The sequence below is a fragment of the Crocuta crocuta genome, unplaced genomic scaffold (genome assembly GCF_008692635.1).
Source record: "Crocuta crocuta isolate KB4526 unplaced genomic scaffold, BGI_CrCroc_1.0 scaffold48, whole genome shotgun sequence".
NCBI lineage: Eukaryota > Metazoa > Chordata > Mammalia > Carnivora > Hyaenidae > Crocuta > Crocuta crocuta.
The window spans coordinates 10,747,581-10,769,422 of NW_027533089.1; the positions used below are offsets into that span (position 1 = coordinate 10,747,581).

At 39.1% G+C, this 21,842-nt stretch overlaps 1 protein-coding gene across 3 annotated transcripts in view; it reads left to right on the forward strand.

The window, feature by feature from the left end:
* The window catches only part of TGFBR3 (transforming growth factor beta receptor 3), a 204,047-nt gene that overhangs the window by 102,171 nt on the left and 80,034 nt on the right, over positions 1-21,842 (forward strand). For all 3 annotated transcript variants that reach the window (XM_077746098.1, XM_077746096.1, XM_077746097.1), the window contains exon 4: positions 20,006-20,143. In XM_077746098.1, coding sequence (XP_077602224.1) covers positions 20,006-20,143 — 138 coding nt within the window. The remainder of the gene's footprint in view (positions 1-20,005; positions 20,144-21,842) is intronic.

Here is a 21,842-nt window from a genome sequence, read left to right on the forward strand (position 1 = left end):
GAATTTTCCCCATATGTTGGTTCATCTTTCCTTTATCTTTCATACATTGATTCATTTATTCATTCTAAAAATGTCTGAGTGTTTACCATGTGCAGTCATTGTTCTGGGACTGGAGATACGGTGGTAAATAAGGCAGAATTTCAGCCTTCCCACTGCTTATGTGGTTTTGAACAGAGGGTACCCATTCAGGAGACAAGGAGGGGTGGTTGTTGGGGTGGTTAGGAAAGGCTTCTTTGAGGAGGTGCACTTGAACAGAGACTTTAATGATGAAAAGGAGCCATGCACAGGTCCAAAGGAAGAATAGGCCAGATGAAGGACCTGCTGATGTCAAGGCCCTAAGCTTGGAAGCAGCTTGTTGGAGGTAAGTAAGAAGGCTGGGGTGGCTGGAGTAGAGTGAGCAAGGAGGAGAGCCATGGGAGATGGGATTAGCTAGTTAAGGGACAGATCATGTGGTGCTTTGCAGGGAGCAGAGTTGTTTCTTTGCGTTTCTGTTTCTGTGTTCTTACCACTGGTTAAAAAGGCTGGCCCTAAATTCTGAAGACTTGGGGAGCCCTTTTTTTCCAATAGAAACGGTTCTATAAAGAGAGACATAGATAGTTCCATTAGCAAGATAAGTAGAAGCGAGATTACTGGAATGGTTATTTGAGTTCTAGCCTCCATGATGCCATAACCAGCGTCGAACTTGGGCATACCATTACCTCCTTGGGTTTCAATTTCCTTATCTACAACAAATGTTTGAAGTAGAATATCTCTAACATCTCTTCTATCACTAAAAATCAGTGGCTTTATTATATACAAATTTGATTTTGTGTTTTATCATCTGGCTTCTTTCAGAATTTTATCAGCACTGTTTGCAGTAACCAAGTCCACTGGTTCCAATTTCACTTGTTTCCCTATTCTTTTGCTTCTGAAACAGCCAGTAAAGTATTTGGGGGGTGGGGGGAGAAATGGCAGGAAGAAGTAAAAAGAAGTAGAAGAAAAATGAGAGAACTTCATTCATAACTTTGCACCTTGGATCCAGAGCTGGCTAGTGTGCCTAACAGGGACCATTTAGCACATTGCCCATTGGCCTGAAAGAATTCCTAGTCACCAGATGAACCAGTTGTAATGACTGGGACTTGTTCTCAGCCTAATGATTTATGGTTAACTAAGAGCAGCCATTGTCTGCATTAAGGAGGATTGTTCCAACAAAATTATGTTTTTAGAACCTGACAGTGTAATCATGTTGTTTGCATTGACTCTTTTGTTTTAAGATAATATTTTTTATTTATTTGAAGTTCTGCATTTCAATAGAAAATAGAAAAATATACCAGTCTTCCTGAAATTCAGTATAAATCATGAAGCTCTGTCATCGAAAAGTATGTATAGAAGAAATTAACAAAACCAAATAAGGTAAATTGTCTTAAACTATTATCTTGTCAACACTACCTATTTTGACACACCACTCTAAATCCTGATTTGCCTTTAGGATTAGCTTTGAGTATTTCATGATTTGTTTGTTTCTGCCAAGCATAAAGGACTACAGGGCACATACTGACCCAAAGTTAAAGTAAAAATTTTAGGAAAAGGGGGGTGGGGGGAGAAATTCTCTGACATGTTCTCACTGGTCTGAAAAGTTCAATAAATTCATTTTGGAATATTTTCAAGTTTTTGAAAGAAGAAAAATCTTCTGCTTTGTTCTTTTGTATTCACTTTGATAGGTTAAACTAAACTGTCAGTCTTTTAATTGAGTACACAAGTCATTTAGTGTGGCCTCGCATTTCTGAACGGATGATTCAGTCACATCAGGCCATTTTTTCTTGTCAACTACATCTATTCCTAGGGATTTATCTTAAAGACTGTTACTGACTGTCAGTTGTTCAAATAACAAGGCTTTGGTCCAGCCTCTTCGTTTATGGGGAAACTGAATCCTGAGGAAAGATTCTTCAGCAGAACTTTTCTTCCCACCCCCCCAAATGAATGCTATGTTCAGAGTCTCACTCTGGAAGGAATACAAGGTTGGGAAGCATCAGTGTTAGTAGTTTATACTGAAAGTTCCTTTTCTCCATTTCTCAGGCAAAGATAATTAACCGTTTCTCCCTGATGGCAAACAATAAATCATGTTCTGTAAATCAGACAATCCTGTTTTCATTCCAGAATTCTTACCAACAGTTTACTTGCTTTCTTTTTCAAACAGAAGACCATAGGAGAGATTATGACCCAAAACTGTTTCAGGGGTATACTGAAAACTATTGTTAGGCCTTGCAGAGACTTAAGAGGGCCTCTCAAGAAGACATTCCTAGGATGGAGAATGTGAGAGCTGTTTTCCTTTAGGGATGGTAAAGTAGAGGCAGAGATCACAGACTCTGTTGGACTTACTTCTTCTACAGTAGAGAACTAAGGGTCGGAGATCAAGATTCTTGCATATAACTGGGACAGGAATTACCAGGCCCGGTGAGTTGTTCCTTGTAAAAGTTTTGAAGGCAAGTACCTCAGAGTAGTTTCCTGATTCATTGATTGTTTTTGATTAAAATACGCCCCAAATGCAACATGTGTTTTTTTCTTGAAGGCCTGTGAGCCGGGAACAAACCCAGGGAATGAATTCCTTAGATCCGAGAGACTTGGGTTTGAGGACTAAAGTTTAATTTCCTTACCTTGTGAGATATTCCTTGGTAATTGAGTAACGACACCATGTAAAATTTCTAACAGGATCCAAAATGGGATCTCCCCCCCCTCCCCAGTTATCAATATATATTCTTTTGGGCAAATAAGTGAAGCAACTAAAGTGGATTTAATAAATTGATGTATTACTGTGATTAAGCGATACCTGATATGCCAGAAATAGATGTAGCCTTTATTTTTCAGGAAGCAAGCCATGGTCACATGTCAGTGAATTATATTACATGCTATTCTTTCATTTGCCTTCACTGTTTAGTTAAGCTTGGCTTTCATAGCCCATTGATACCTGGCTGCAGTCTACCTTTCCAGTTTTATTTCTCTATATTATTTTGTACATTTCCTCAGCTTCATCTGAATCAAATGTTCCCCACCCCTCTCCAAGTTCCCTCCCCTGCTTTGACATTTCTCTTGAGGCTCTTGCTGTCCTTGTCCACTTAATTCTACCTGTTCTTCCCTGTTCACCCTCAGGGTCCAGCGATGTGACCCCTTTCTCCTCCCACGTTTACATCTGTATATTATCTTTTTGACTCCTTTAAACTGTGAACTTTTTGCGGACAAATTTTGTATTTGAAGTCCTTACAGAGTGGCATTTCCCAAACACACATTTATGTGTTCTGTCTTCACAGTTTTTGCAGAGTTCATATACCATCTGTATTATTATCTAATGTTTCTCTTTAAATTAAGAAAAAGAAAACCTGGCCTCACCCTAACATCCTCAACATGAAATTATGTTTTTAATACCCATGAAAATGAAGACATAAACTATATATAAAATGTTCTTAACATTTCTTAGGTGTCACCATGTTTTGGGAAAGATTGATTTGCCAAAGTGCCTTACACATACTAGCTAGCCATTTAGTATCTGCCAAATGAAAAAATGGCTGCACAAAACATATGAAGTAAGAACATTTTCTCCCTGTTAGCTTAATAACTTCATGGCTGTTAACCTGGAGATGAAAGAGAAGATGAAAGGAGAAACCAGAAAAGACACAGCAAGCCTTTAAGTGGAGCCACTCATTCCTACCTGTGAGGCAATTAGCGTTAGATATTACTAATTACTTCCTTTTGTAATGCAAACTGCTGGGCCAGTGGGGCCTGTGGATAGCTGACTCCCCACCGACTGATTGAGCATGTTGTTTGAAACCCCAGAAACTGTGCAAATGGACCCCCTCTCCACAGTAGGTTCAGGAAGTAGCACTATACATGGAGTGCATCTAGAGAAGAGGAACGTGATAAGTACGTGCACACATCACATTGTTCTAATCAAATTCTAAATGTTCTGTTCCAGGTAATATGAGTTATGGATCTCTCCCTGTCAATTTTTATTTATGAATGCATTGTGTACTGCCCATATAATTGAGGTTCTGAAGATATTTTCTATAAATTTGAACAGGAATTATATATTTTTCTTACCTTTTGAGGATGTTGTAAGGCTACTCAGATGTACCACTTTGAGCTCCTTAAAATAAAATATAAATAAAAGTTCTGTGTATTCAAACTACAGTCACATGGTTAATAATTAACTGTAATCATGTTAATAAAACTTAAAGGCTTTTATAAATCTCTGAATCAATTTATTTCTGAGTTGCTATGCTTTATATTTGCTGCTTCTATGTAGTAAAGAAGTAATATATTTCCTTATTTGCTATTTAAACTGTAACATGGTGCCTGGTTGGCTCAGTCAGTTGAGCATCCAACTGTTGATTTTAGCTCGGGTCATGATCTCACAGAACTGTGATATCAAACCCTGTATTGGGCTCTATGCTGACAGTGAGGAGCCTGCTTGGGATTCTCTCTTTCCCTCTTGCTACCCCTCATCTGCTCACACTCTCTCTGTTTGAGAAAAAAGAGTGTGTGCACACGTGGAAGAGGGGCAGAGAGAGTGAGACAGAGAATCACAAGCAGGCTCCCGACTGTCAGTGCAGACCCCAACGCAGGGCTCAAACCCACAAACTGTGAGATCATGACCCTAGCCAAAATCAAGAGTCAGACACTTAACCGACTGAGCCAGCAAGATATCCCAAACATTAAAAAAAAAAAAAACCCAAAAAACAAAAAACTATCACATAGATTATTAGATTAGAGACCCTAGAGCAGGTTGTTTTCTTAGTGTTAAATGAGGTTTAGATTATTTTTTTCCTTAAATTTTTAGGAATTAATCCATGAAAGGTCCATATGGCATAAAGTCTAAGGTTTTTATCAGAAAAATCACACCTCTCTCTCTCTTTCTCTCTCTCTTAAATCCAGGGTTTGGATCAACAGCTGTTCTAGCATGGGCAGGGTAACTTGATATAATGGTATACATTTTTACCCTGGTCTGCTCTCAGAGCAAATTTGAAATGGTTGTTTTGGAAAATGTGCTATGAATTTATCTCTAGACCTTCGCACCAGAGCAGTTAGTTCAGCCCAGCAAATCCCTGGCACTTGATGTGCATCTTTCATAACACAACTTTGATGCTGTGACCTGATGCCTTGAATTCAGCACAACAAAATGGTGCTTGAAGAGCAGTGTTTACTTTGATCACTTTTCAACTTCTGTGCCCCAGCCTTTTCACGGAGTACAAATTGCTTTACCAGAGTTATGGGGCTGAAGCCCACGGACTGTTTTTGTAGTCTGGTTGCTGTGGTGATTCTTAGCCTTCCATGAAACTCCATCTCCAGGGAAACAGAAACCTTTGCAGCTGTCTCAACCTTTTTGGTATCTGTATCCGATAGAGGTCTTCACTGAGCTTGTTGTAAGCAGGAGAGTGGTCAATAAACAAATATGTGGAAATAGGGCATCTCAATCAAGACATGTAGTATTTTAAACAAACAACCCCCTTATCCTTCTTGCAAATCATAGGGGACTTTGAAGTATCTCCAAGCCTGGCTGAAGCCAGAGGTTAGTAAGCGGTGGAGATGTTGTTGGTCATGATAATGATATGAGTAAGAGGGAGGATAGTTGATGACATTATAGAGTTGCCAGGTGGGGAAGAAAGAATGGTGGTGAAGGAGAAGCTTAATGGGGCTTGTGTGTGCTTGGAGAGGAGAATTTGGTTTAGGAAGAGGGTTTGGGCTCAGTCCAAGGATGCCAGCAGTTTAGTGTTTTTGCAAGATTGTGAGGAAAGCTATTTTGACCTTTAGTCTCAGTGGAGGACAATATAGACAAGACCTTCCTTCCGTAGGAACCAAAGGAATGGAAGAAAGTAGAGATGATTTTAGAGGGTAGAAGTAATAATAGCTAACATTGAAAAGAGCACTTACTGTGTGCCAGTCACTGTTTTAAGTGCTTTCCACATATGGTGAGTTTAATCCTTTGACATCTGATGGAATAGGCACAGGTATTATCCCCATGTTACAGTCAACGAAACTGATGCCCATGGAGTCTTAACATGTTCAAGGTCCCAAGGCTGGTAAGTGGAGAACTGAGATTCCAAATGGCTCTGAGTCACTGCTGTTAACCACTAGGTCAAGCTGCCTGTAATTTAGAAAGGAAAGCAGAGTGACCCAAAGGATCAAGTTCCAGGGGACACTAGCCAACTTGAAAGAAAACGTAGATTTTGGAAGAGATTAAATTATGCCTTAAAATGTGTTAATTGATTTTTTCATTCATTCATTCATTCATTCATCATTAAATATTTATATAGAACTACTGAATGCCAAGTATTAGACTAGTCCCTAAGGTAATAAAAAGAAAATTCCCAAACCCTCCTCTTAGATGGTTGATATATACAAAGTTGATTTAAAACAAGGTAGTAGGTACTCTGTGCTCTAAGAGAAAGATAGTTTGGACAGAGTTCAGGAGCATATACTGGGGAGAGCTTCCTTCTTCTGAGGGCACTGATAACAAGAAGACTCCTTAAAAGACATGGCAATTTTTTCTGTGAGGTAAATAAAATTGATCCTGTGTGAAAACAAAACTGTAATTTTTTAAAACTGGAAATGGAAAGGAGATTTTATTTTTTAAATGTTTTTATTTATTTTATTTTTGAAAGGGGGGAGAGAGACAGAGAGAGAGATTGTGAAGGGGAGGGGGCAGAGAAAGAGGGAGACAGAGAAACCCAAGCACTGCACTGTCAGTGCAGAGCCTGATGCGGGGCATGAACTCCCAAACCTTCAGATCATGACCTGAGCTGAAATCAAGAGTCAGATACTTAACCAACTAAGCCACCATGGCACGATGAACTATAATTAAATTATGTTCATACATACCACTACTTCATTCTAAACAGAATTGAGAGGTCTTAATTGCTCAGTTTGCAGATAGCTTGTCCTTGAGAATTTCCAAACCACACTAGAGCAGTACATCCACTTTATATAAATAACTCTGGTAGGAGTGGGTTCCAGAGTAGTGAATGGCAAGCCCTCTACAAGGGAAAGGGTTTGAGAAGGCCAAAGCCATCCATTGTTATAGGAGAAACTTTCCCTGATGCCTCAGGTGATGACTGTGCAATGTTCCTAAAATCTGGTGAGGGCCTTTCTGTAGCCAATACATAAATTCTTAACTATGGGCAAGCATATCACGAGTGCTTTATAAATTTTAACTCATTTCTTTCTCATAATAACTCTAAAAGGTAGGTACTATTATCCTGGTTTTTAAATAAACAAGGTCACACAGGTAAGGAATGGAGCTGGGGTTGAAATACAAGGAGTTTGATGCAAGTGTCCATGCTCTCAATTATTATCCTGTGGTGATTAGTCATATTTCACTTCATGGTTCCCATAGTAAGCCATAAAGTAATCAAAAGGCAGTCTCTTAGACACTAAGATGTTGTTAGAGTAGCTTGGGGCTGATACAAGATTCCTCCCTGGTCATTCACTGTTCTAAGAGGGACAGTATCCACTTGGCACATCATCTACATTTTTTTTCTCAGTGCTTATTGAGAACCTTCCATGGTGAGTGGAAAATTAATAGGAGAAGACACACAAATTAAATAGTTTTGCTGCTTGTTAGCCCAGGTTAAAAAGTTTGTTTGCATAAGTGGGTGGTATCTGATGGTGACTTTGACTTTATCAGGTTTCTCTATTCTAAAAACAAGGACATTTTAGAACATTATCCAACTGTAATGGTCTGAAAATTTTGAGTTTCATCATCTTTCTTTGAGAGAATAATAAAATCTATCACATTCAGAGTTAACCATAAATTTATAATAAATATAAATATCTAACCTCAGCAATTTTGTGTGATTGCACTGATCTCTTTTAAGGTTAGGGGAGACTTAATATATTTTGAAGAATAATGGCTTTTTCAAAGCTATTTCTAGTTTTAAGAGTCTGGGCTGTTAAGCAAGAGACAATAGGCTTCCACATACTCACATATACCAAGGCAGACAGATGTGCTCTGAACCTACCACAGTAGGATTCTGAACTCTTAATGAGATACTGAAGAACTATCCTCACTTCCCTGACAGATTTTCTCTATCCTAGTATCAGTTTCTTTTGAAATAATTATTATTGAGAAATATTCTTGAGGACTTTACAGTATTGCTTATTAGATATATGGGTTTTTGTTATTTATTTATTTAAAATTTGTTTTATTTTAGAGAGAATCTTAAGCAGGCTCCATGCTGAGTGTGGACATGGGTCTTGATCCTATGACCCTGCGATCATAACCTAAGCTGAAATCAAGAGTCAGAGACTCTCAACCAACTGAGCTACACAGGTGCCCCTACATGTATGGATTTTTAAAAACAAACTTAGCAAACTTCTTTAGAGAAGAAATGAAATAGGAAGTGGATAAAGCGATTCTGAAAGTCTTAAGCAAAGTATTCAGTAAGGAAATCACAGGATTCCTAGACTCTAGGGTCTTAGTGCTCATTCAGTCCAGGTTTTCCTTAGCTTGTGAATATTGCTTCTAAAATATCTCTGATAAGTGGTCATGCAGCTCATCCAAGTAGTTCTGAACATTGGGAAGGAGTGGGAGAAACCAGAAGATTTATCATGTTCACAGATTTTGGCTCTTTGTTACACAGAGGTTTGGGTTGGATTTGTCCTGCCTTCTTGTTGCCTCTCCTGACCCTTGACATCCTCTTCTCTCCCCCACACAGCCTGGACGTATGTCAGGCTTAGTGTTCTGTTACAATCATCTCTTCATGTGTCTGGCTTTCCTCTGTTCTGTGAGGAAATTGGTGAAAGATAGGCTGTGTCCTACTCATCTTCTTTTTGTCAATATTAATAAAAATAATTGTCATGGTGCCTGGAACATCATAGGTACCTAACTAATGCTGTTTGGATAAATAAAAAAAATGCATAGGAAACACGTTCCCATCTGAAGCAAGTTTAGTGTGTGGCTTAGTCTTGACTCTCTTAGATGAATGAAATCTTGAGGATTGATGGGAACTTTCAGCCCTTCTAAGATACACTGAGTTCCTTGTATCACATGAAGGTCTTTCCAGGTGAGGTTCAAAATTACAGAGTTAGTCTGGTTCATCCCATGTGTAAGTTCAAGCCACATTTTTTTGATGTGTGGTGAAAACATGGTAAAATTTACCATGTTAGCCATTTCCAAGTGTATGGTTCAGTGGCATTTGTACATTCACAATGCAGTACAACCATCACCGCTGTCTCATTCCAGAGCATTTTTCTTCACTCCAAAAAGAAATACCAGATCAATTAGCAGTCACTTTTGTTCTCCTATACCCCTAGGTCCTAGTGATGATCAATCTGCTTTCTGTCTTGGGATTTACCTGTTCTAGACCTTTCATATAAATGTAATCATACAAATTGCAGTCTTTTGTGTCTGGCTTTTGCACTTCACATAGGCTTTCAAAGTTCATCCATGTTGTAGCATATATCAGTACTTACTCTTTTTATGCTACATAATATTCCATTGTACGGATACATCACATTTGCTTGTTTTGAATCACATTTTTGTGGGTGTGTAATATTCCATTGTGTGTATGTGTATCACACTGTCTTTAGCCATAAAAAAGGTTGTGATCTTTCCATTCCAACAACATGAATGGGTTTAGAGGGTGTTATATTAAGTCAATAAGTCACATTGAGGGGGACAAATACCACATTATTTCACTTATATGTAGAATCTAAAAAACAAAGCAGATGAATAAATAAACAAAAAGCGCAATCAGACTTGTAAATACAGAGAACAAATTGGAGGTTCATGGCAGGAGGGGAAGAGGGGTGGGGAATTGGGCAAAATGGGTGAAAAGGAGTGAGAAATACCAGCCTCCAGTTATGGGATGAATATGTCATGGAGATGAAATGGACAATATAGGGAGCACAGTCAACGGTATTGACACAACATTATTTGATGACAGATGGCTACACTTGCAATGAACATAGTATAACTATAGAGTTGCCAAATCACTGTTTTGTAAACTAATGTAACATTGTATGTCAGATATAATTTAAAAAATTTTAATCACACTTTTATGGAGAAATTTGTCATTGTGATGAATCAAGTTTCTTATTTCTGCCCAAGCATCATGAATAGCAAGGAATTTTAATTATTTTTATAAAATCCTAGTAATTTTGGAATATTTAAATTTATAATCCAAGTCTGAATATTTTGTAATGAACCCTCTCCCCACACTTCTACTTTCCCCATTTTGGCTCTACTTACTGCTCATTAGAGAATGAGTCAGAAACTGAATGGTAGACTATGGTAGTTTTGCTGAAAATGAGAAGTAGAACACTAGCAGCTGTTGACTTAATAGGCGTTTGGGACTTGACTGAATTATGAAACAGAGCTTCAGTTGTTTGATCTTGGTATCTTTTAGGACCTTCCAGACTTTGGTCAGATTTGGAAAATGTCTTTAGAGATGTTTTATGAAAGAGTAGCTTGTACCTTCTCTATTTACATGAGAAGCTACGCCTTTGTAATACTTTTAAATTCTCTTTAAATATAGGTACTGTTGCTATACTTAAAAACATGAAAACCTTACATGTTTAATATTGCTGAGTAAAGTTCAGAGGTTAGAAATTTTTTTCCTTCATTTCCATCAATCGCATAAGAAATGAGATTATATATATAAAAGGTTAAGACACTATTAGTATTTCTATATGTTAAGGCAGAACTTCATATTTCTCAGTGTTAAAAGGGGAAACAATTTTGATTATTCTATTGAAAATGAATTGCTGCCATCTCTTTTTCCTTCTGTTTTTCTACACATTCACTAATGCCCAGTAATATAAATTGATTTATCAGGGCTTAAATGTGCTGACTATGTATATGGTTTTGACAGGATTACAGTTATCTTTATTATTGGGAAATGAATGACTGGATAGTATTAATGCTAATTTGAAAACCAAATGGTTTGTGTTAGAATTTGTACTTGTTTCACTTGTACTTGTGCTAAGATAAAATCCATTCCCAATTGCTTCCATGACACTCAGTGTTGATTTACCTGTAAATAAATATTGACAGGAGCATTCTTGATCTAAATAAAGAACATTGTTTCTGTGACTTAGGTCTTTTCCTTGAGTTTTTATTTCCCTTTTTCCTTTAGGTTATTAATAAGTATTTAAGATAGAAAGTAACTTCAATAAATTTGTTACCATATATCCTGATCTTTATTGTAGCTTTATCCCTTTCCAGTTAGAACAAGTGTATTGAACTACTTTTAATGCTGCCTCAACAAAATAGGAAATTTAAACCCTTCAAATGCTGGCTTTAGAAGGTATTATTCCATCTCAGACACTTAACTATAACATGCCAAATTCTGTACGCATGTTTTGGCAACTTTCTGTTTACTTCTGTGATCACAGGTCTTATCCTGAAAACATAGCAGGGCTCAAGGAAAATTGATTGTGTGGAGGAAAATAGGCAAAAGTACTGGACTCTAATGTAAATACTGCAAACTGAATTTGCTCTGTTGTCAGGCTGTTCTGACAGAGTTCATTGCCTGAATTAAAAGCATTTCCAATTCCATGCCTCTGAAAGATAGTGGAACATTCAATCAAAGAAAATTATGTTTTTTCAGGAAAAATGCTCCCAAAACAAAGAATGATAATATGTTCTCCCCACTTTAGCTTCAGGGTTATTTCTCTCTTTCTCAAGGTAGACCATGTAACATTGAAACTAAAGTTCCTTTAAAAACATTTCCACTTAAAATCCTAACCTGGCTGGATGAGACCAGAATGTCCTTAGGGGGCCAGTACTGTGAACTTCAGGAGTTGTTTTTGTTAGAGCTTTCAAAGGAAACCAGACTTTACAAAATTCCCAAGGCTTTTCTACCCTGACCAGAATTTAGTTTCCTTAGAGAGTAATTTGGTCTAATCCACATATCAACCAGGATCCCCTGGAGTTCAAGGAATGATTGAGTTGTACCTCTTCTAATTCAGTGACTTGTAGAAATACAGAGGGTATATTTTTGCAGATTGCCAGAGCTTTAAAGTTCTCATGGCCCTGTCCGCTTCCTGGTCTTGTAATTCTACATGTGATGTGTTTGCAATACAGCTGATTTGCTTGGATGTGAAGTGCAACCAATGCCATTTTGAGTTCCACAGTGCATTTGTTCATGAGAATTACAGTGAGCATTACTAAAGCTTTTGTAGAGGAGATAGAGGAGGATTTACATCAAAGCAACTCACAACTTCAGCTGGCAGTGTAGACATCACAGTTCATAAAAATGCTTGTTGACCCATTCCTGTGGAGTTTCACCTACCTCCCAGCTTGTGCTAGCTTCCCATCATCTTGCTCACAACTCATTGCCCTTCCTTTCCCTTATCTTTTCTTTTCCAGAAGCAAAATAGTTCCTGCCTCTTGCTCCTGTGGAGTAGGCTGCTGACCTCTGCTTGGCCTCAAGGCCCACACCAAAGGTTAGGGTGCACTGGGAAGGTCCTTAGGAAGAAAAAAAGAGAAGGACAACAAGAGACATTCACTCTACTCCCAGCATTGCCACTCTCTGGCCATGTGACTTCAGAAAACTTATTTACCTCTAACCACCAGTTTCTTCGTCTTTAAAACAAATAATTAGGTAATTAGGCAGAATCCCTTCTGATGGCAAATCTTAACCCAGTAGAAGGCTCATGGACCTGCCTATGTCTTTCCTTGGAAAACAGTGACTATGGCTGTCACACTCCTCTTCTCCCTGCTATTAGTACTAACAATAGAAACACAAATGCAGTGTTTGTGACGTCCGTGCCTTAGTAAAATTACTCCTCTCCAGATTTCTCTTTCGTGCTAGCAAGGTGACACTGCATGCCCATTCCCGGTTCCTTGCCAGCTTCAGGTTAATTTACTGGTCCAGGGGAATCCAGGTGTTCTGCTTTTGTAAAGCTTAACACATCTTAAATCACTGCCGGAACACCAGTGCATTTGGTTTTTTGGTATTACAAATTCACCGACTTTAAGATGGTGCTTAAGCAGCAATCTTCATTGAGATCTGTGACTGCAGTTGCCAGGTGGAAATGATTTCATTACTCAGATCATGTGAGAATTGGGTTCTTGGCTGTGCTTATTTTTTAAATTAGCTACCATTGATCACATCAGTGATTCTCTTTATTATGCAGTTCTGTTCACCACAGAGCTGCATTACAAGCTGACATCCTATTATTATAGACATATCATGCCAAAATATTGGTTTATTAGCAGTTAAGTAGCAAAAACAGTTTCAAGCCCATTATAAAAAGTAGAAGTTGAAAGGAAATACATTTGTGTAGTACATAGTTAAATGGCGCTTTGATTATAATAATAATGTTGAAAACAATCATAGTGTTTGGGATGGATCTGTTTATTAAGTGTGGAAAGGAATATAAAAAATAAAAGCAAGCTTTTTTTTCATATTAATCAGTGTGCAAATACTGAGTTCCTTCAGTTTGTGTAGGATTGTACTTTCTGATGGATTCTAGCGCACCTCCTTGCCTAACTGAAAAGTGTTTAAAATTCTGTGCTCTAAGAGAGGGTAGAGGTTTGGTTAAAACTTTTTGTCTTTGTTTTTTATCCCTGAGAAGGAAAACCTGCTCCAAAAGCTTTTTCACATTTTATCCATTTGTATATTCGTAACCGTTGAAGATGACAAAATAATTTCTGTGTGTTGTTTGTTTGTTTGTTTGCCTGGTCCCCACACATGGCATAAGTGCTGCTCTGCCTTGTTCTGTACACACAGCAGAGGATGATGATCAGTTTCACAAAGCCAAGCATGGCCTTGGAGTTCTCTCCAACACACATTCCCTGCAGCCGCCACTGTTCGTTTGGGTAACACGAGTTGGAACCTGCTTTTCTTAACTATGTTTTAAAGTTCAAGTCAAACTTGATAGCAAAAGTTAATGTTCTCTTTACTAGATGCACCCTCACGCCTTTTGGCCAGAAAACCATGACAATACGACTCTGTAACTGTTATTTGAAGCACATTTCATGAGTGACTTTTATGGATTCTTTCAGAAAAGTTGTTGACTGCTTGCTGGATGTTCAGCTCTGTGCTAAGCCCAAGGATGCAGAAATGAGTGGGACTCAGTTTCTGCCCTTGAAGAATGCCTTGAGGATTTCACAGGGGGGTGTGTGTGTGTGTAAATGACAAACATCCAGATTATTGCAGTGCCATGTGGAGGTAGTGAGCATGGTCTGTGGGAGCTCTGTTGAGCTCCAGCCTGCGTGGGCATAGGGAAGGATTTCAGTGATTTGAGCTGGACATACCTGTCTGTCCTGGGGCCGGCAGGAGAGTGCTGAAGGCCAGAATCCTTAAAGACCATGGTGTGTTGACAACATACAGTAAGATATTCAGACGGCAGATACTTAATACTAAAGGATGATGGAAAAAGTGCCTGTCAGTGTTAGACTTGCCATCAGCAGTGGCCTGCTGAGGGTTCCCACAGTGCTTCTGTCCCCGAGCATGCCCACATCCACGGTCTCCCCTTTCCCTGCCTCTCTTCCCCATAGTGACTAAGCTGTAGGCTACTCTGGGAAGGAAGGGCCAGGGTCTCTGGAATCCCCTTGCAACTCTCCCAGGACCCCGTTAGAGGGCCATGACCTGTAGTTTCAGAAATATTCTTCTGTTTATATCAGCTCTTGTCCCTCAACCCCCAACCCAAATTTAGTTCCGAGTATTTTTCCAGGGCATTCAAAATATAGAGCAGAGAGGGGAGGCTTATTTCTGCATCAGATTTCAGATTTTTATTTTAGGTTTTTTTCCCCTATTTTGTGGTCATAATAGAATATTTTCAGAAGCTCCCAGGGAATCCTGAATTCNTCCCTTTCATCATGTTAAATGGTTTCAAGACAAAACCATTGGGAAAAAGAGTACACTGTCATTTGCCATAACAGTGTGAAATCTCTGACCCCAGTACTGCTGAGACAGGGAGAATGGCCAGTTGACTTCCATGGTGAGGGTAGAGACATGCAGGGGGTGGGGATTCCTTGAATTCAGCACCAACTGATTAATGCTTTTCTAGAAATTCAGAGAAATGTGAAAATAATATAATAAGGAAAAATTTTTAAAGCTCTAAATCCACCCCTCCAAGAATTTTAAGGAAACCTTTTTATATCAATTCCCAAATGGCAAAAGATAAGTGATGGCAAATAAAATGTCAGCTGTAGGGGATCCTTAGACCAAAACATACATTCAAACACTACAGCAACTAACTACTGTTTCCCACTCAAAGCAATTGGTTGTACATTTTGGATGCATCTGGAGTCATATATGAGCTCCTAAAAGTCCTATTGCCCAAATAGAAGTAAAATTTGAGTTCAGCTGTGGTACCCCAGCATTCTGAAATAGATTCGTGTCTCATTGTCCATCTGTGTAAATTATGGTGCTATGAGACCCAGACTCAGGATGTTTTCAGTTACTACCAACACCGTTGCTAAGTGGATGTCTCCTTACCCCTGAAAAGGGGCTAGATGATGGCTATATACAGACCAAGGTGTGATTTTATGGGTCTTGGTTATAGACACACTGCTAGGGTTCTTTTCTTATCTATCTACTTGTAAACTGATTATTGGATCATTCATTTCAGAGCATTTGATCTGGTTTTAGAGAACAGGAGTCTCTCTGGTAGTGGTTTGGATGACTTCATTGTTTTCATAGGTCCATAGGGACTGTTACAAGAATCAGAAATGTTGAAATGGAACCTCACTGACACTTTAGCAAAATCAGACAGCTGTTAGACTCTCATATCAGTTGTTTTGCTGGCTTGCCTTATATCTGTTTAAAAAAAAAAACCCATGAGTAGGAAAGGGGGGGATGTCTAACTAATAGGAAAATTTTGAAATCACTATGGTAGAACTATCTTGCATCTCTTCTGTGAATCCTTAGAAATTCAAAACAATTTTCATATGGCATCTTTCCATAAAGAGAGTAGAGGTTTTTTTCTTTCCTATAAGCACATAATTCATTTCCATAAAGTGATTTACAAAGTTTGAGACAATATATAGTTTTTGCTTATAAAAGATAATTTGGGGGGGGGTACCTAAGTAGTGCAGTTGGTTAAGTGTCCAGCTCTTGGTTTTAGCTCAGGTCATGATCTCACAGATTTGTGAATTCAAGCCTTGCGTCGGACTCTGCACTGGCAGCTCAGAGGCTGCTTGGGATCCTCTCTTTGCCTCTCTCTGGCCCTCCCCACGGACACTGTCTCTGTCTCTCTCAAAATAAATAAATAAATAAACTTCTTAAAAACAATTTTTGGAAAATTGAGAGATCTTCACCCTAATAAGATCCAGAGAAAATTGTCATTGTTTTCGAACCAGTGAGCTTTTCCTCATTTATGGGGAGATCCGCAATGCACGAGGGACAGTGTCTACATATGGGATGTGACAGATTAGATTACTTGCATTTTCTCACGCCATTAGGAAGACTGAAATGCAGCCCTGTTTGAGACAGCCCTGATTAGAGCAGGGACTCTTGAGCTAGGTTTTATGGACCACTGTGTAGTCAAAGGATGGTTTTTGGAGGTCACTGAAATCCCAGAAACTGCATGTAGAAGTGTATTTCTAAATTGTCGTCTATTAAGTTCTTTCTCTGAGAGGATGACATGTTAAAGCCACAGGTATAATCTCTAGTTTAATAACATGGAGTCCGTTTGTTTCTGTGTCTGCCTTTAGAATGTTCCTCCTCTTCTATAGTGGACTCCATAACCTAGGTTAATGGGTACTTAACCGAAATTCATGGGCCCTATAGTGAATGTGTTTTCTCTGACATTGCTTGCAAAACGTAGTGCACATAAGGGTTTTTTGTGTGTGTGACACATCTTGTGTTAAGTTCTCAAATGCTTTGGTATTGCCAAAGATTCACACAGAAGCCACCAAGAAGACCAGTCATTGTTTCTTCATTTGGGATGCATCCCCTTTGGTCCCATTTGCCTTCACAGCCACATGGCCCCTAGGTTTAGTTTGTTATTGCTTGTGAAGACCATGGACTGAGTGGTGACTCTTCCTTTCATGTAGACTTAACATAGGGTTGAGAGTCAACCCTTTGAACTGCTGTTTGGATTGCCAAGCTGGAAATCATTAGATACCACTTATACCATTTCTCCACGGCTGTTTCTTTGCTGCTGTGTGCCTCAGCTCTGGTCATCAGACCATGATCATGAGGCGTTAATCCACCCATGAAAACCTTTAGCAGAATGTTCTTATCCTCGTAACTGTAGTCTATCTTGAGCTAAAATTGGTTCTAAAGAGGACTTTATATTTCTCTTCTCTTCTCTTCTCTTCTCTTTTTCCAGCCTGAGAGAAAGTAGACACCTTAGCCAGGAATTCTTTCAGAGATATTCCGGCTATGTTCTCCCCACCATTCGGGGAGCTTTTATACCTTCATTCTTTTGTTGATTGTTTTTGGTTGTCCTCTGTCTTCCCTTCAGAAAGGTTTATTCCAATAGAGGAAGGTTGTTGAGGGATTAGATGAGCGGGTGCTTGGGGGACTCTCTGTACTTGCCAAATGATCTTTTCAAAAAAGTATTGAGTATTTTTCTCTTAATTTCCCAATCATAGTGTGAATTCTTCTTTGCCAGATGATTCTTGGGGCTTTGCCTGGGCCCTGTGTGCCAGAGTCGGGGATTCATCTTGGCCAGACGCTGCCACATATTGAAGAGAGAGCCGTTTCCAGGAAAGCTCAGAGCTGTGGCTCCTAGAAATCTTTCCTTGATTGTGTGAGCCAGGCCTTGACACTTTTGACCATCTGGAAGATTTTGGACCCCAGCACCAATATCTGTCTCATACACATTTTTTCTTTTCATTTCTTAGGTTTTTTCTTAAATTCTTGTTCATTTGAGATACATATTTATTGCTGTTTTATCTATACACTTTAAGAGTGGTATGCCTGAGGGCTGCAAAGAAAATTATCAGAAAAAGAGTTGACGTACCCTCTGTGGATACACATGGCTGTTCTTCATGCCATGATGGTGCTCAATAAACAGTTTTGGAAGGAATAAATATGGAAACTTTTTACTGACACGTACTGTTCATGACAGAGTGTTTCTTAGCCATTTTTCAGGTACTCTTGAACAAGTAATGACTTCATCTCTCCTTTCTTCGCTCTCCAAAGTATATGCTTTCTGTAGTGTGCGTCTTTCTTTTCATGCTACAGTTTGACTCTTTGCCCCTACTCTGTTTCTACAGCCTTTCTTGTTTACAGTGGCCATCAATCTGTTTATTTCTAGATATGGACAGCTGTGCAAAATGCCATGAGGTAGAGTTTGTACAACCAAGAAATGTGTTATTATGCTATAGCTGTACTTGACATCACTTTTCGTTAGTACTCTTTTTTTTAGTATTTTGCATATGTCACATGTAAAGATGATCCTAGTTGTTTTGCAGAAACAGGTCGTGATAGTATTGCTTATGTTCTTAAACTTTTCTGCAAATTAGCTAGCTATGTCCCTTTGAACCTATTAATATATTCAGCCTTTTTCACCTTTTAGGTAACATAAATTTATGAATTTGCTGTAGTAAATCAATCATGTAAACAACTGTCTACCCTCTGTTTAAGCACAGTATTACAGTAAGACATATCTTTGCCTACTGAGTATTTGTAGTCTGTTTCAGAGATTGAGACACACACTCAACAGTTAATGAATGGAGATGGTATTATACACCATAGTGCAAATTATTAATAGAATAAAACACTTACATGGCATTGGAAATTAGAAAATTAAATATCCAGTTGGTACTCACTGAGTGCCTACCATGTGCTAAGGCATGAGTATTGAAAGTAAATTTTGATGCTGTATTATTGGTGATCCGAGAGGCTATTGTGGTAAGTGACATTGGTGCCAAAGGCAGTCCCTACAATAAAAGGCAGAGATCACTTGAGATCAAAGTGGGCCAGCAGCCACTGGAAGATGTAAAATAGTCCAGCTTTGAGTGCTCTATCCCTGATGGCTGTATAGACTCAGATCATAGATCTGGGCCATTTAATGCTCATAAGGATTATGGCTGAGATGTTCCGTTATTCCCAGTGTATTACTCAGTTTTTGTCTTGCCAGCTAAAGTCATTTTTCGTGCTTTCCCTCTCATCACTTTCTGGTGCTCTTGGGTGAGTTCAACTTGTTAAAATATGTGCTTCTTGGGTCTTGCTTCACCCCTCTGTACAGAAAGCCAGTATGAGACATGCTTCTATGAAAGCATCTGTTCGGTATTTCTTTATTCACCCTTTTGATTTTCTGTGTTCACGTTGACCTATTTTGGCTGGTACACTCTGGGAAGATGTTGAGCACACTGTCTCCAGCTGTCCTCATAGGTGCTTTTTGATGATGTTAATGATGATAGCGGTAACCTATAATAGTCCTTGATTTACTATCAAAAGTGGTCACAGTTTTCTTATTGAGACTCATGGTCTTCTTCCCTGTTTTGCTTTTGTTTTTATTTTGGACCAGGTCTGCATACAATCAGTTTTTATTCTGTGTGTTCTCTGTACTTCATGTTTTTTTGGAAAGCCCCCTGAAGCTAATAGCTGGGTTGATGAAAGCTCCCCTTGGCAGTCCCTTTCCTGTAGCTTTCGGCACTTTTATTTGGCAGAGCTCACTTCTCTTTTTAGAGGTTGGAGCTCACCTGGAAGAGAAGAAAGTCCTTTCTCGGGTGATCCAGAGGGATGACCCCCCGCCCCCATGGCATTCCATAATCCCATTTCTTAGCTTTATCATTTGACTTGTAGGATAAGGCAGTCCTGAGGGAAGGTAACTTTTGTTCTGTCTTTGCTAACTTTGAAAAAAAAAGTGTTTATTTGTGTTCTGCTATTACTGGGAGCTGAATCATGTTTTAATTGAGATTAGTGTGGGTTGCCATTTTTGTAGTAAAAAATGGTCAAATACTGGCAGCAGCATCTAATTCAACCTAGTATAGTATATCTTATCCATAGAATCTAAACTACCTTACAGCTTCTTTTAACGGTGAGCTATGGAAAAGTATTTCAGATGCTATGCTCTGTGATTTTAATGGAAAGCCAGTGTTAAGATTTCTCTCTCTGTTGCTTCCTAGGTCACTCTGCACCTAAATCCCATCTCCTCGGTCCACATTCACCACAAGCCTATCGTGTTCATGCTCAACTCCCCACAGCCCCTGGTCTGGCATCTGAAGACAGAGAGGCTGGCAGTTGGGGTCTCCAGACTTTTCTTGGTAAGTGTTTGAAACCTTCCTTGAGTGTCCTTAGCACAAGGATATAATGACCCTGAAACTTTACAGGTCTTTTTAAAAGGCTGATTGCATTGAAATAATACCAGAGTCCACGCTGTGTTAAATTGGAAGAACGCTCTTAGTGGTATTTGGGCAGCATAGAGAAGGAGTCACGGAAAACAAACACCACACGTGTGTGTCTGCCTGTGGAAGGAGGATCTGGTCTAGTCTGCATGTTAGAGGGGGACCTGCAGTCATTCTCTGTGTGGCCTGGGCCTTGGTCCCTGCTCTGAGACTCCTGCCGGGTGGCATCAGGAGCAATGTAAACATTGTAAACAGCCACTAGGTGTGTGGTCTCTGACCACAAAACAAATACACACAAACCCATTCTATTTGTATATAACACAGGCCTGCTTTCTGATATGAGGATCTGTTTGTTGAGAGAGTGACACAGCGAGTTCCAAAATGAAAACATTTGTATTTTATAAAAAAGCTGGAACCCAGCTCTTGTGGAAAGATCCAAATATTACCTACTATTTGTAAATCATGTCCTTTTGAGTTTGCCAGAACATTCAAGTTTGCTAGTTGTGGAGAAATTGATGGGTTGTTTGGATGGAATTTTTGGGGTATGATATCATGTCTGATGATGAGCAAGACTGCCCTTCACAGTGATAACTCACGTTGTCTACTGCTAGCACTTCATGCTGATGTCCTCAACTGCAGAGCCTTAGGCTTTTAAACCTCTTTGCCCCAAAGCATCCAGACCAAAAAGAGGCCTCAGTTAATAGTCTTTTTCTTGTATAATGAGCATACTTCATGTAATTAATAACTCTTACTCTAGATCTGTACTTATATTTGAAGAATACATCAAAGGTACCCTTTGAATAAAGTAGGAATCCATAATCAATACAATTAATAAGTAGAGAAATAAATGAGGAAAGACGGACAAGGTCGGTAATCTAGCAGGATGATAGAGTTAGAAATTCCGATTTTGAAGATGTGGTTTATCTATACCATGGAATACTACATGACAATGAGAAACAATGAAATCTGGCTATGTGTCACAACATGGATGGACCTTGAGGGTGTTATGCTGAGCGAAATAAGTCAGTCAGAGAAGGACAAATATCATATGTTTGCTGCACGTATAGGAGGATTAGGAGGAACTTAACGGAGGAACATGGGGGAGAAGAAGGGGGGAAATCGTGGGGGAAAGGGAGAGAGGCAAACCATGAGAGACTCTTGAATGCTGAGAAACAGAGGACTGATGGATGTGGGGGGGGAGGGGGGAGATGGGCATGGAGGAGGGCACTTGTGGGGATGAGCACTGGGTGTTATATGGAAACCAAATTGACAATAAACTATTTGTAAAAAAAAAAGAAAAGAAAAAAAGAAATTCCTGATTTTGCGATCATCATAGTAAAGGTTTATTGGGCAAGAGTCATCAGTAGAAGCTAAATGTAGAAGTGGAGGGAGTTTGAGGAACAGTATATTTTATTTAAATTACTCAAACAACTTACTAATAACAAAAGAAACAGTAACTGCTATAGTAGAGTTACCCAGCAGTACCTTAACCAAGTCATCAAAATCAACATCACCAATATGGTACAGGTGCACATGATGTGCCTTTGGATGTGATAACCCGAGAAAGGGCATGGCATCATTTATGTTGTATTGTAGCCAAACGTACACATATAACCTG